This window comes from Protopterus annectens, chromosome 8.part0, assembly GCF_019279795.1.
Source record: "Protopterus annectens isolate FY-2018-M chromosome 8.part0, PAN1.0, whole genome shotgun sequence".
Lineage (NCBI taxonomy): Eukaryota > Metazoa > Chordata > Ceratodontiformes > Protopteridae > Protopterus > Protopterus annectens.
In genome coordinates, this window is record NC_056741.1 from 792,101,730 (window position 1) to 792,117,917 (window position 16,188).

The 16,188-nt window shown below is 41.6% G+C and overlaps 1 protein-coding gene across 4 annotated transcripts in view; it reads left to right on the forward strand.

Moving 5' to 3' along the window:
• Positions 1-16,188, forward strand: part of OTUD5 (OTU deubiquitinase 5) — a 1,783,333-nt gene that overhangs the window by 1,659,806 nt on the left and 107,339 nt on the right. For 3 of the 4 annotated variants that reach the window (XM_044080259.1, XM_044080260.1, XM_044080262.1), the window contains exon 8: positions 1,171-1,281. The exons of the other annotated variant lie outside the window; for it this stretch is intronic. In XM_044080259.1, the coding sequence (XP_043936194.1) occupies positions 1,171-1,281 (111 nt within the window). The remainder of the gene's footprint in view (positions 1-1,170; positions 1,282-16,188) is intronic. 4 annotated transcript variants of the gene reach the window in all.

Below are 16,188 nucleotides of genomic sequence, written 5' to 3' on the forward strand. Positions count from 1 at the left end.
TCAAAAAGAGCTGCTAATAATGCACTGCAAACTTTGCACAGTCTTAGTTATGCCTTTGGCATAGTTCAATTAATTTAATTGAACACACTAAGTAAACTAAAGGGCAGGTGAAGTTAGAGTACCATTAAGTCTTGTGCTGCTTGAAATTTCTGGATATTTATAGCTGTGACATCTAACACAATTTGTAAAATGTAAATGGTTGACAGGGTGTGGAATACATTCCAGCAGGTAGGTCAGGATACTGGGCTTTTTCACCAGGCCCTGTGCCGTGCCCCACATTTGTACATTAATCTTGTAGTGCATTTGCCCTTTTCATGTCAGTTTCCTTTGTTTTGTTTGTTGAAGTCAGAATTTATTTTTGGTGTCCATTCCAGTACTGATAGAAGCATTGTTACATTGTTTTATTCTTGTTTTTTTGCTGTCCATAGTGGCCACACTGCGCTTTATATTTGTGCGGCATCCTGTTGATCTTTCTATTAATAAAAAGCATAGCTCTTAACTTCTTTGCTCAAGTATTGGGGAAAGGGCAAGACTAATGGAGGGGGACAAAGGCCCAAAAATCAAGGACAGTTTTAAATATTACTCCAGTCCCTTAAAAACTGATAAAGCCATATATTTTGCATCAGTATGCATTTTCTGAACACTGAAATTTTAATGGATGGCTTTATTTACTGTTTGTAATCCTCAGTGATTTTCTAGAAAATGAATCCAGGGCAGATCACAAATACAAGGCAAAATCTGGGCAGTTGAGGTATGATTTGGAGTAGGAGCTAGGTCTTGTCACGTGATCTACACAAGTTTCATTTTAAGCAGCTTAACAGCATTAATATGGTCTTAAATTTTTTGAGCTTTGTCTCTTTACCTTTTGTAATTGCTAGCATTCAACAGTCAAATTGGAGAAGCTGTGTATCATTTGGGGTAAAGAATGTGCCTTGTAGGGAAAATGGGATGGATGGCTGCTTCTGTATTTCATATCCTCTAAGTAGATGTTGAGAAAGTTGACAGAAGTTGTGAAGGCAGTCATTTGCCTGCCCCCAACTGTGTACTCCCTCCCTTAGTAATGGCAGGAGTTATTCATCCTGGGGCGTAATAATGTGGAAAATTAAATGGGGTGGGGAAAATTATGTTCACTTAATTTTTAAATTCTTCATTTGGATTCCTGTTGATTAGGTACAAGTGGTCAGTCACTTGGAGCTGATAGAGCAACTTCGCCGCTGGTTTCATTGTACCGCCCCTTAGAATGCCGAGCACTAATGCAACAGATGTCTCCTTCTGCATTCGGTGAGTATGTAGTGTTTTGGTACACAAGGTGCATGAAGATAACCTTCTTAATTGGGTATAATTTGGTACATGTCTGCAAAGATTCCTACTTTGGATTTGTAGGAGCAGCCCTGTTGTCAGCAAAGGGAGAGAATGTGGGGCAATTGAAGAAAAATATCTTTTACCCGAGAAGGTCTGATATTAGGTATTACATTTTAAGAGCACACCACTTTTCTTTAGTGGCACCTCTGTTGCCAGTATATAACCTCTCTAAAGCAGGAAGGAGTTTCTGTATGTCTCATGTCAGATGATTCAGTGGAAACCTAAGATCTGATGTTGTCTTCTCCATCTGGTTCAATCTGTGGGTTATCAAATCCGACTCTTGTCCAATGCTGACTAAATCCTCAAGACTTCAACTCCCTCGGCTCCACCTTCCCTACCACAATCTGCCACTCCTCAACAAACACCTTGGATCTAGAGTAATGTCACTCCTGTCTGTAGCTCGATCTGTGGGTCCATAAAAAGTATCTTTTTTGGTGCTTTTGTGTAAGCTTTTTTCTATTTTCTTCCTCTACCCTTTCGATAGAGTATTTTGTAGGTTATGTGTAGAATAGTTTAGGTAGTTTGGCTAGTTTTAGGTGTAGAATTGTTTTCTTTTGTGTGTGTATATTTAGCAGGCTTTTCCCGCCTTTGTGCATTGTTGGTTGCACTGTGATTCTCTTTTTCTAAGCAGGATAGTTTTCTGTCTAGTGTGTGTTTAGTGTAGTGTTTTTATTCTGTGTATTGTGTGTATTTGTTGCTAGATTCTCCATTATCCCTGGATAAGGGATTCAAAAAATGTACTGCTTGTTGGGCACAAGCTGCCCTCACGAGATGTGCCCAGTAAGTGCAACTGTTGTTTGTGGGCTCTGCACCTCAGTTCCTCTTCCTAATCTGCAAGGGAATCTGGTCTAGGGCAGTTAGTGAGAGGGCTAAGTGAGTCCTTAAGGGTCTCCATCTCACTGTTTTTTCTTTGGCACCGAAAGGACATCTTTGACAAGCCTCAGTACCTTCCCAAGGACTCCAAGCCCTTTAGAGTGGATCGAAAGAAGTACTCCTCTGTCTCCCCGCCCAGACCCTCTTCTGACTTGTGCTACCCTTTTGGATGCATTGGTGGCCCTCCAAGCCCCCATTTGTGGCCTCTTCCACTCTGTCATCGAGTGTTTTCAAAGTATCAGACTTGGAGCAGCTGATGAGGTTCTTTTTGCAGACTTAGAAGCAATTAGGTCTTATCCCTTCAGGTCCGGGACTGCTTCCCAGAACCTTGTCTCCATCACCCTGGTTTCCTAACTTGGTCCCTGTATTTCCAAGGTTCTCGGACCCCGCTGTGTTTCCACCCTCTGGATCGGATGACTTGTCCATCATCTGCTCAGACTAGTACCTTGGTCTTGATCCAGCCATGGACCTCGGAGCCTTGGCAACAAGGTTGGCATTTCCAGGTCAGGTTTGACGATTCCAGCTTCAACCCCCCCCCACACACACACACGCACACACTTGGAGCTTTGACCTTCAACAGCTTGGCTCCAGTCTTGAAATCTGTGCAAAGCGTAGCTCCACCAGATTTGGGCATGTCTCCGGTATCTTTGATTACTGGGAATGTCAGCCCCACAAGGCCAGCTTCCACCTCCACCTTTGACATGGAGTGGATGTTCCTTGCTCAGGAGATGGGTCGGTCTTCTTCAGCTGGTGTTCCATCCTCATTTTCATCTGCGCCTGCGGGCAGTCATCAGCCTGCTCCTAGACAGCCCGTGCCAGCTGTTCTTCAGTCTGCTTCCTGATCTGGCATCCTACCTTTTTCCCCCCAATACAGCAGCATCTCCTGAGTGGAAGGTCTCCGGCAATTGGAAGCACCTTGACTTCCCAGAGGATACTGACCTCAAAGAAGGAGAGGGCTCCCCTGGTCACTGCAAAATGACTCCTCCTTTGGTATTCTCTTGGAGCTTCTTTTCGAGCGCAGGGCTGGACCACTGAAGCCCCCTTTCTGACGGCGTCAATATTTTTGGAGGCCTTTAGTGTGGAACCATCCACACCCTAGGTGGTTCCCCGTCTGGATGTGCTCAATGACCTAGTTTCTCGGAGGGCATTTAAGGAATCTGACATAGTGGAGCCTGTTCCTAAGAAGCCTGACAAAATTGTTGCCCCTCTCAAGGATTGACCGGATTGTTGTAAGGGCCCAGCCATGGATGCGATTGTGGTGACAGCAGCCACCAAGAAGGAAATCTCCTGAGGAGAGTTCCTTGGTCCATCCCCCGAACAGAGAATCTCTAGCTTTTGACCATGTAGTGAATCGATCTTGTGCCTCAGAGACATTCACTGTGAGGGCTGTCAACTGTTTAGCCCACTTGACAAGGCTTCAGCATGATCTTGTGGCTGAAATCTGAAGGAACGTGAAGACTCAGCAATCTCCAGAAGTTCAAAAGACATGGGAGACTGAACCGTCTACTTTTCAATCTGTTGCCGGTGTTGCCATGAGACTCATTGCAAACACAATTGATGGAGTGTCCCAAGCAGCTAGCAACAGCATTGCCATGTGACACCACACTTGATGCGGCTGTATAACTTTGCTGACTGTTTCAAGGTATCCTTTGTTAATTCCCCTTTCAGTGGCTGTTCCGTGTTTGGGCCTAAGAGTAAAGAGACTTTTTTTTTTGAAAAATCACAGCAGTCTTCCCAGGGCACACTTTCTGAGGGTTCTACCTGTGGCCGGGTGTGCTATCATAATGGGTGCCGCCTATGGGGGCAGGTGATGGTTCACAAAATCAGGGTTTCTGCGGAATTTTCTCTGGTGTGCCTTTTCAGCGATCCTGAAGGGCTGGCCGACTGTCCTGCGCTAGAGGCAGTTGAGGCTTGCTTGACTCTTCACCCAAAACATTGGGAGGCCATCACCTTGGATGCATTGGTGTTGAGTTAAATCCACAGGTTATACCATTCCCTTTTTAGAAGTTCCAAAGCTCCATCACAAACATCTCCAAGATATTCCATCCTGTCAGACACTGTAGGCAGAGTTAGAGTTTCAGAAGCTGCTGGCAAATAGGCATCCAAGAGGTCCAATCAGACTAACAAAGATCTGGAGTCTTCTCAAGGTGTTTTGGTACCAAACAAGAGCACAGACCTCCAAGCCAGTTCTGGATTTGAGCAGATTGAATCCCTTTGTGAATCTGACCACATTTTTGATGGTCGTGGTGCAGTCTGTTCTACCTTTGCTGAGTTAGGATGAGTAGATGTGCTTAATAGGTTTCAAGGAGAGGATCTCAAGGAGGTTTTTCCCCTTCCTCCTGGAGGCCAGTCATTACCAGTTCAGAGCCCTGCCATTCAGTGCCAGCAACACCCCCCTGGGTGTTCAAGTGCATGGCAGTGGTTGCAATCTGGCTTCATTTGCATGGATTTCAGGTATTTCCATATCTGGACAATTGGCTCCTCACTGCTCCCATGAGAACATTTCTAGTCATGGCCAGGGATACCTAACTCCAGTTGTGCGGCCAGTTAGGGATAACGGTCAGTTACCTAAAGTAGAGTCTACTACCTGTTCAGACCATATAATTCATAGGTTGCCACTTGGATACCATCAGTCGAATTGCCAAGTTCCAGAGTGATCAGCCTTCGATCCCAGGCTGTATCTGTGCTTACTCTTGTAAAACCTCCAGCTGATGTGATTTTGAAACTCTCAGGCCACATGGCAGCTTCAGTAGGGTTGTCCCCTTTAGCGAGGTATGACATGAGGAATCTGCAGTGGACTCTCCCATCAGGTTGACAAAGGTGTGTCACGATCAGTTTTGGTGATGACTACAATCACCTTCAGTGACCAGTGGGAGACAGGTCTTCACCATCCTGTGGGCATTGTCACCACGGATGCAGTCCTTCTTAGGTAGGGGGCATTTTGAAGGGAGAACAGTTCAGAGGTCCTGCTCTTCTGCAGAGGCCAGTATTCACATCAGTGTCCTGAAGATGATGAAGTAGTTATTCTTGTATCACAGGCCTTCCAGGATATCCTTCCCAGCTGTGTGATTTCGATCCAGATGGACCATATGTCTATACAAGCGGGAGGAACACGTTCCTATCCTCTTTTTTGAGAGACCTTAAAGGTTTGGCAATGGGTGATCTCTTGTCATTGGTTTCTGATTGCAGTGCACATTCTGGAGAGGTCCAGCATTGTGGCTGATAGTTTGAGCAGACATATTCTTCTTCTTTTGACGCTGAGGCACTCTATGTTGGAACCTCTTTGCTTCCCCTTCCAACACCAAATGCAGTCGCTATGATGCCTTGGTACCCCCTCAGAGGCAGTCACCCAGAGACACATTTCTGTGTGCTTGGCCCCTGGGTATCCCGTATGTTTATCCCCCAGTTCCTCTGATTGTCAAGTTTTTACAGAAGCCAGCCCATTGCAGAGTGACAGTGATCCTCATAGCTCCCTTCTGACCTCATAAGTTGTGGTTTTCCTTTCTGTGGCCTCTTCTGGGATGCCCTTCTTGGGTTCTGGAGCCCACTCTGGATCTCATTTCTCATCCAGTGGGTCTGAATCCTCCCAGTCTGCAGTCCCTCAAGTTTAACCACATGGTTTCTGCAGTTCCCTTGATTGCCAGGAATCCGAAGCTGTCTGTGTTGTGCATGTTTTATTCTCATCCCAAAAACTATCCACTAGGAAAGTGTGTTCCAGTAAATTAAAATGTTTTATGGTGTGGTCGGAATCTCAATGATTTTGATCCTTTTTCTGCTCCCTTAGTTAGTTCTACAGTTTTTTCCTGAATTGTTTAATTCAGGCTCTAGTTTTTGTGCAATCAAAGCACAACTGGCATCCACTTACAATTTTCATGTCTGTAGAGATAATGTTCCTTTGGCTGCTCTAAAAATTTCCAAGGCATTTCTCAAAGGTACATTTTTTTTTGTCTTTCCTTTCGGGATCTGGTCTCCCTGGGTTTGCCTTTCATGTTGCAGGTCCTTGCAGGCCCTCCTTTTGAACCATCTTCTGTTTTCAGATCTAAAGTTGTCTTGGAAAACTTTTGTCTCTTGTGGCCATTACCTCACCCAGGAGAGTCTCCGAGCTGTAAGCACTAGATTCTTCTCTGTATCTGGTATTTCACAAAGATAGGCTTTCACTCCGCACCAATCCTTCCTTTCTGCATGGTGTAGCTTCAGAGAGTAATTTGAATAGATTTATTCACCTTCTGTGTTATTTTCTAGTTTCCCGAACAAGGGTGAGTATTTGCTGCATTGCCTGGATGTGTATAGACAATTGAAATTTTACCTGGACAGGGCAAAAATCTTTAGAAAATCCAGCCAGTTGTTCCTTTTTTTGAAATCCAAATTGGGCAGACCTGTGTCAAAAGTGACATTATCCAAGTGGCTGTCAGACTGCATTTCCTTTGCTTATACATTGAGAGGCAGAACATTGTGTGGCAAACCTAATGGGCAGAATGAGAATGAGCAGGATACATAACACAGATGATGGGTTAAATGCAGCAGTCTCTATTACGTACTTCATACGTATGACTGACACTTTCATCTATCTCAGTTTGATTATAGCCCCTATCCATAAAATCTTTCCTCAAAATAGACTGCTGCATTTAACCCATCATCTGTGTTATGTATCCTGCTCATTCTCAAGAACTGCCCCTTGAGAATATTCTTACTCACATGTCTAGGGTGCATACTTGATTTGTGTAGGATGCAATTTTTTCTGCTAGGTTTTCTGTACAGGTATGTAGTTAATCCCCCAGGTTGTATCTTACTAACTTTTACATCTAAAAACTCTGTTCTCTCATTAGAGTACTTATAAGTGAACCTCAAGAAGTTGGTAGACATATGAAGATAATAAATTGTTCTAATCTTTCTGCTGTACTTCCCCATAAAAGGAAGACGTCATCTACAAAACGTACATACCATAAAATTGCATCACTAAAGTCATTGCCTTGGAGTAGAGTATTGTGCTCCCATTGTACCAATGCTTGGTTGGCGTAGCTATTGGCACAAGCTGTGCCCATAGCCACACCAATCTTTTGCAAGTAAAAGTCTCATTAAATATGAACACATTATTCTCCAAAATAATCTCAAGTAGGTTACATATCAGGTTAATTTTAGCAGAAGTAAAAACATTTTTAGTACATAGCAATTCACGTACATTCTCAATGCCCCATTCATTAGGTATTACTGTAAAGAGAGATACTATGTCCATCGTAATAAAAAGAAAGTCATTATTCAGCTCTCTCATTTTAGCATAAAGTAAGCCAAGAAATGTCTTAGTGTCTCTTAATATAGTACCACAAGTTTCCAAAACAGGGTGCAAGCTCTTCTCTTCAAAAATGGATATAGCCTCAGTTGCCCAGCCTCTACTTGAGACTATAGGTCTCATTGAGGGGCACGTCAGATCTTTGTGTACTTTTGGTAGTCCATAAATAATAGGAACTACCAGATTGTCAACAGAAAAATATTTAAAAAGTTCCTCCATAATTTGACAGGACACTAATAAATCAAAAATTAGGACAGAAGTTTTGTCAGTAACACCTCTAACCATAGTTTTAGTGATTTGTAGGTTTGTTTCCCTGTCATTCAGAAGTTCAAGCATCTGCTGCACATAAAACATTTTGTCCATAATGACAACCCCTCCCCCTTTATCAGCTGGTCTACTTTCTATGAACTACATTGCTTTTAGTTGTGTAAGAGCTTCAGATTCATCTCTATTTAAATTATAAAACATTACTGGTTTATTTTCTAAAAAATCTTCCCTAATTTGTTTTTCATGTACATTAACATAAGCCTCTACCATGGGATGCATCTTGGGTACAAAAGTGCTGGGTCTTTTAAAACAATAATCATTCCCAGCTTCACTGTCCTTAAACATGGTTTTTAAGGTTAAGTTCCTGCCAAAAAGTTTGAGTTCTGTCAGCAAATCTACCATTACTGTTTTTTGCACAGGAATGAAGGAAAGTCCTTTATTCAACAGTGAAGACTGTGCTTCTGTTAATTGAAAAGAAGAAAGATTGATTACCAGGTTATTTGATTCTTGCTGTGAGTTATCATTTGGTTCTGGCGTATATCTCCTTTTTGTGTTTGACGAGTTCTCCCTCTCCTCTTCCATCTCTCTCTGATTGGTAATGCATTTTTTAGTACAAAAGGTAGAATTGAAGTCTCTACAGTTTGTTGGGCAACTAATGGGAAAGAAACTGCTTCATTACTTGAACTGTTTTTGGCATGGTTAGCTACTGAACTGTCTCCCAAAGGTCTTTTACTTTCCTTTGACTTCTGGGATACAGGGGGAGTTGTTGAATTTCCTGTCACTTGAATCACGTGTAGAGATTTGCATCTCTTGGTTAGGCATAAGGGGCGTCGCTGCTTGTGAGTTCACGTCATCTAAATTGGGAGGGGTTTCTTGACATTGCTTGGACTGCCTAGGTCAAGAAAAGAGTTCTCTGTGCTGGAAATTATTCAAGTCTCTGCAGTTTTTTAAGCTTGGTGTTCTGCAGCCTTTTTTCATAGTTCAAAACACTTTCATGCAGATCATCAAGCTTGCTTCCTGTAACATCAGTTGAAAAATTAGAGCACAAGTCATTCTGTGGCACCTCTAGCTCACTACTGAGTGTCTCTTTCTTGTGGTAGAAGGTATTCTATCAGTAGGTGCATATAATCCTAGCTGAGCTGTAGATTCAGTTGCTACCATTTCTGCAGAAGATCGGGATACATATCTCCATAGGTGGGCATAGTAAACACCCTTAGTCCCCTTGGGACTATCTTGTAATTTGAGTGATGCTTCTAAGTGGAATCTTTGCCACTGAAACCTCTTAAGTTTGTGTAGTTTGTTTTCAAAAATTCTAAATCTTTCCCAGAATTTAGTGTGTGTTTCCTGGTCTATTGCAGCCATACTAGTATCTGGAAATACTGGATTCTCCATCAAGGGATCATTCTCAATAAATAAAAGTCGACTAAAATGGCTCGGGCGGTGCTGCGGCATTGCATTCCTTCCTTGACTAGAGTCGAGATCTACTCCATACCCTTCAGCCATGTCCCAGCACTATAATCCATACAAAGTAAACGTAATAAAAAAGGCACAGATACTGGGTAAAATGCTCTGTATTCACCTCAAAGAGAAAAATAATAACGAACAAACCATGACTGAAGGAAGAAAAGCAAAATTTAATAAGAAGTTAGCGCTTTCACGATCCAAACTGATCATTTCTTCAGACTTAAATCATACTACTGAACAGCCAAATTTTTAATTAAAAGACAGCCTATCACAGTGGATAATGTACTAAATTGGAAAGTGCATTTATCTAAAAGCTTTAATTACTTAAATGCTATAAATGTTAAAAAAAATGTATAACTATTAGTAAAATGTATAAATAGCATTGGTACAATGGGAGCACAATACTCTACTCCAAGGCAATGATTTTAGTGATGCAATTTTACAGTATGTACGTTTTGTAGATGACGTCTTCCTTTTATGAAGTACAGTAGAAAGATTAGAACAATTTATTGATTATCTTCATATGTCTACCAACTTACTGAGGTTCATTTATGAGTACTCTAATGAGAGAATAGAGTTTTTAGATGTAAAAGTAGGATGCAACCTGGGGGATTAACTACAGACCTGTACAGAAAACCTAGCAGAAAAAATTGCATCCTACAAAAATCAAGTATGCACCCTAGACATGTGAGTAAGAATGTTCTCAAGGGGCAGTTCTTGAGAATGAGCAGGATACATAACACAGATGAGGGGTTAAATGCAGCAGTCTCTATTTTGAGGCAAGATTTCATGGATAGGGGCTATAATCAAACTGAGACAGATGAATGTGTCAGTCATATGTATGAAGTATGTAATAGTAGTGGCAAACCTTATTTTTCCCATTCAACAGAAGGGAGCCCTAGTAATTCTAGGGCTAATAATTACAGAATTAGATTTCCAGTATCATACTCTAGTGATAGTTATTTTGTAACATTTTTCAAAAATAACTGGAATATATTATCGATAACTGAACTAGACAATGTAATTGATACAGTACCACATTACTCATTTATTAATAGAAAGTCACTTAAGAGGCAGCTCTGTTATAAGTCCTCAGAAATGACCAGCAAGAAATGCTCTAACAGAGTAGGCACCTTCCCCTGCAGAAATTGTACAGCCTGTAAGTACTTATATTCAAGCTCTTCTTTTTGCACAGAAGTCAGAAATTTAAAGTTGAGGCTGACTTCAGTGCAGATTGTAAAATGCAGAATGTGGTCTATTTTAGTTTTTATAAATACTGCAATGCTTTTTATATCGGTAAGACAAATAGATGCCTTAAAGATAGAATTCTGGAACATATGAGGGACATTGTAAAAAAAATAAGGAAACTAGTGCACTGGCTAAGCATGTACAAGAATGCACCATGTTTTAACTTTTTTGTATTAGAGATTTTATCAGAAAGCTTGAGAGGTGGAGATAATAAGAACAGAACAGAGGTTGAACAGAAGTGGATTATGAAACTGCAGGCTGATAAACCCCCTGGAATTAATGGCATGGTATCACTTAAATCCCCTGGAATTAATGGTATTAATTCACTTAAACCCATTTTGAAAGCCAGACCATTGAAACATTAAAATTATGTGTGTGAAGTGTTTTTTTTTTGTATTAATATGTACTATGTATACATTTTACTAATAGTTTTATATTTTTTAATATTTTAACGTTTAAGTAATTAAAGCTTTTAGATAAATGCACTTTCCAATTTAGTTGGTACATTCTCCACTGTGATAGGCGCTCTCTTAATTTAAAATTTGGCTATTCAGTAGTATGATTTAAGTCTGAAGAAGCAATCAGTTTGGATCGTGAAAGCGCTAAATTCTCATTAAATTTTGTTTTTCTTCCTTCAGTAGTGGTTTGTTCGTTATTTTGTTATTTTTCGCTTTGAGGTGAATACCGAGCGTTTTACCCAGTATCTGTGCCTTTTTTATTACTACCATAATGATGGATCTGTGTTGACTGTTCCTGTCTGGTTCAGCCTTCCCTCCCACTTATCTCATCATTTTGCCGAGTCTTTGTCTTGATGACTGAGTGGGGGGAAGGTTCAAGTACCTTTTTTTTTGGAGTCCTGTCATCCTCTTCCTTTATGTGAGAAATTTGTTGTAGCGTTAAATTAAAATGGGACAGATTCTGTTTGAGGTGTCTGTTGAGGAGTGGAAGATTAAAGACGGAGCCCAGCTACCTGAAGTCTTGAGGATTTGTCCGATGTCTGATAAGCCACTGGCTAAATCAGATTGACTCGTTATGGTAAGTACATAACTTTTGTTTTTCTTCTACAACTTGACTCCTGCCCCAAAGCATTTGTTTAGCATATATTTTTTTAATTCATAGTTGTCTTACTTTTCAGTCAGGCCATAACATCAGAAACCTTCTAAATCTTCTTAAATGATTTTGTATATTTACAAAATGTATGCATGTTATGTTATATTTTGACACTAAATGTGTTTTATAATTGTTTGGCTGCCTTATCTTCAAGGGAATTTACTTTACATGCTTATTGTGTGTAAACATTGTTTAATCACAGTTTAGAAAAAGTATTTTTAAAATATGTTTGTATACCAGCACATTGTGTGTTGCACATATTAAATTAGAGGGTCCTTTTGCAGTTCATTACATGGGTATCTGTGTACTTTCATTTGACTTTTGTAAATCTCATGTCACGTTTCCACCTAGGTTAGTGGTGTGGTCATTCTGGCCCATGCCATTGTTCTTTTCCTGGGATCAAATGGTGTGCACATGAAAATCATCCCTTTTGTTTTGGCTTCTTGTAGTTAAGTATTTCTGTTGTTACTCATCCTTTAAAGTTTCTCCGCTCAGTGCTGGAAACCAGAGAGCTTCCAAGTGCTCTGCAGTTTGCACATGACAGACAAAGACCCTTTCCTCTTACAGGTTCTGCTTCAGACTTTAGCATGATGCTGATGACTGTGGTTGCTAGCACTTCAGCTGTGCAAATATTGACACGAGAGACCAAATTTTTTTGTCATTGTCATCATTTTTGATGGAGGAGGCCTAGGAGAAGGACTGTCTAGAGGGCCAGTTTGAGGATTCAGGTAAGCAGCATGATGTGTGCAAGGTATGGGACCTGAAAGTCAGGCTCAGGTCTTCTAGGTCTGATTTTTTATCAGTGCTATCCTTGGCTGCAGTACATTATGCTCTGTCTCCTGGATTATTCTCTATCAAGAGTTAGTCCTCCACCTCAGTGAGTTTGGATATGAAGAAAGTGTAACAGAGGCTTCTTCCTAGAATGCAATCTTCGAAGCAAGAATTAGGTGTTTGCTCTTCCTCCTCGTCTACTCCATTTTCATGAAATGGGCCTTGGCAAGCTCTTATTTCCATCCCAGGAAATGAACTCCCTTCTGCCATGCACATCAGTGCTTTATCTTTGTTAAAAGTTCAGGCCAGTTCTTCAAGTTGTCATGCACCTGCTTTTGGATCCTCTCAGCATCCACTACCACTTTTGGATTTCACTGTTCTGTTCAAAGAATAGTAGTGGTATATGATTGAGAGGGTGTAGGAAAACACATTCCAACAGGTAGGTCAGGACTGTGGGCTTCTTCACCAGGCCATGCCCTAATTTTTGCTTTAACCTTGTAGTGCACTTGCCCATTTTCTGTCAGTCTGCATAAGGTGTTGGCTGCTTGTATACCCATTGTCTATTCATCTTCATCAGGAACCCTTGATTTGTACACAAGGGATGGAAGGAGGGCTTTTCTCCTCCCTTGAAGTTCTCTGTTAAATCCTTTTCTTTGAGTTGTATAACAACAATGAGAGGAGCTTCAACGGGAAATACAAAACTCCCATTCTTGGATAGCCTGCTGTAAAGATTATGCAAGGACCTCCAAAAGGGCAAAGCTGTCTCGGAGGAAGCCAAGTGCATAATTAATTCCACATTAAAGGTGCTTTGTCTTCCATTAAAAAAAAAAGTATGTGTTTAACATGTTGGGTTAAGTAACAGGTCCTGCTGTGTCAGTGGGTCCACCAGCCAGGCTTCTTAACATGACTTTGGTCTGGCTGGCATGGCAGCTATTTTTGCCAACTCCATAGTAGTCGCCTATATGGTAGAGGACAGTGTTCCAAGTTTGCATCATTTTGAATAACCATTAACTTAGAGAGAGTGAGGTTATTCCTGAATATTGAGAAACACTGTTCTAAAACTGGCTGAGTCTACTTTGAGCCTTATTCTTTTAAAAAGCCGTATGGGTGCAGCAGCCTCAGAGTTGAGGAAAGATGTTGCAAGTAGCAAAGCCATCTGCATGGATGTTAGGGAGCTTTGTTTCAACAAAGTAATAGTTCAGCAGTTTTAGGTAGATACAGTATTATTGTTACAATAGTGCAACATTTGGGACTTCTGTCACAGAAGGGCTGACATCACACCTAACTTCCAGAGCGTTTCACTACTCCCCCTTTTTGTTGTTCAGACACCTTCCCACCTAAATGTTGGGATGTGTATGGTACAAGAGGGACCTCTGAATTTATTACCTTTAGTTCTTTTTTGCTGCAGTTAAAGAAAGTAAATTCTGAAGTTATAAGTACCAAACATAGTCAGACCTTTGGTTCAGCCTGGCTTCCAGAGTACAAATAAGTACTCCTTTGATGAATTATCTATTATTTTTGCATTGCACGATTGCTGTGTAGTGGCATTATAATGCACTGTTTTGCTACAGATTGTTACAGGTTGCTATTTGTTGGCCATCTAGTTCGATGTCAGTATCCAGTTATACTTTTGCAACAAATTCACCACCAAAACTCATGGTCTTCCCAGTTCCACTGGCAAAAAGGGGTAAAGACTTGCCTATGAGAGTCCCATATTTGAGAAGAGGCTGTATCACCTGCTGGAACTGGCATGTTTGGATGAATGAAGAGGTTTAGCCGTTGCGGCTGTCATGGGAAACAGGAAGCAGCTGTCTGAAGCACCTTTTCTAATGGTTGAATCCCAGGTGAAATTAGGAGACCACACATTAGTGCTGGCTTCAAAAAGGGTTGTCCTGTGTGGTTACTTCACTTTAATGTGTGACAGGCCCTTTCTGATGTCCCTTGCACACTGAAGCCTGAGCATGTTGCCAGGCATGCATAATGGGGATAAGGCTGCAAAGCAAAAAGTAAATAAAAACAAGTTACCCTGATGGCTTCCTAAATGACCGCTTCCCTCAGTCAGCTGCCTCCCAAGGGGATGAGGAATAAATGGGCTGGCAAACAGATAGGGTCTGATAATCCGCAGATCATCAAAGAGCAAAAACTCTCCAGGGCTACTTTAGTCAGGAAAGGTGGTGTATTCTTTTCCTGGGGCTGCCTTGCTGTCTTCCAGGTCATTCATGGACATCCACCTTAAACAAATAAGATGCTGCCCATGAGGGAATGACACTAGGTTTAGGGTGGGGAGAGAGCGAGAGAGAAATGTGGATAACATTCTGATAGTCTCCTGGCCTGGATGCCTTCCATGACTGAGGCTTCTTGCAGTGACCCTTTGGAGGCTGACTTCTTATCAGAAAAAAACACATCGTCCCAAGCTTAAAGTTCATCAGATTATGGTCGGTTCAGAAGCCTGTTAGAGTTACCTGGTTTCAGCTCCTGTGTCTTGATAACCTAGGATGAGGGTGGTATATCCTTAGTTCTTGCCTGGGACTATTTGCTTACATCCATGCTGACGTTGTTGGCACCTGCTTATGACTGAAGAATCTGAAGGTGACTACCTCCTCTACAAGCAGGTCCTAGCTACCTAAACTTCAGATATCTGCTATATCTTTCCTTAATTTGAGCTGGGTAGACATTCCTTCTGCTCTCAGTACTTCATGAGTCTGAAGTGGGATTTCTTCCTTAAGAAACTGCAGCCTCTTGCAAATCATCCGTCACTGTTCGAGATCACCAGCAAAATAGAGGAAGATATCTCCCTTGAAGAATCATTTTCTTCAGACTTGAAAGTAGATGAAACGGACAGGACAAATGTTCTTTTCCCTTAAGGTGTCTTCATGGTTTGACAAAAAAGTTTTTGCTGTCTCCACACCAGAGGATTTCTCATTTGGCATCACCCTAAGTACAATGTAGCACAACATTAAGTAGGAAGCTAAGGATTACTCAAGATACCCCACATAAAACCGTGACTATTTCTCCAGGTATTGAAGCCTTTTAGGATGCATACAGTGCAAGTGCATTTTTGGAGCTGGAGTCCCAACCCTACTCCCACGAAGCCTGAACATTTTTATTTAGGATTGTGGACTTCTGTACGCATCTGTGCAAGAACCCAGCTGCTGTTTCAGCTATGGTGTCCTCAAGCAGCAAGGAATCTTTTGGGACTGCAACCAAGAATCCTATCTCCAGTGATGGGGAAAGCAGAGTACTTGATTGGCCTAGGAGAGAATGTTTATGCGTCTGCCATTTTACCTTCAGGGCTGAGAAATGTCATGCTTATGTGCTCAAATTCTGAGAGACCATTCCATCCCAACTTAAGGACAAGGTGGAGGAAATAGAAGACAGAGTCCTAATAAAGTGCTGGATCTTTCTAACCTACCAGTTGAACCACTCTGCAGTGAGAGTCGCATGGTAGAGAGCAGACCACCTTGTTGATAATATGGGGTTGACATATGCCTTCCTTCATGGCAGGTCTTCTCAGCTTTGCTGTGTGCTGCCGTCCACAAGGAATATGGCATGTGGAGGCATGCTTCCCTTCTCCTTGTGTGACTGCACTTGGCAGGATGGGCTCATTAGGTTCGAGCTCCACTAGATGGTACACCTAGTGGTCCCATTGTGTCACTCTTGTGGCCAGCTTGAGCCACTTTGCTCCATCCAGAATGGGTGAGCCGACAGCAATCATTCACATTCTTCTGTGCCAACTCCTACAGTCTCCTGAGCTGTTATTTGAACTTCAGTAACCTGCAATGTTGGTAGGGTTTTATATTCATATG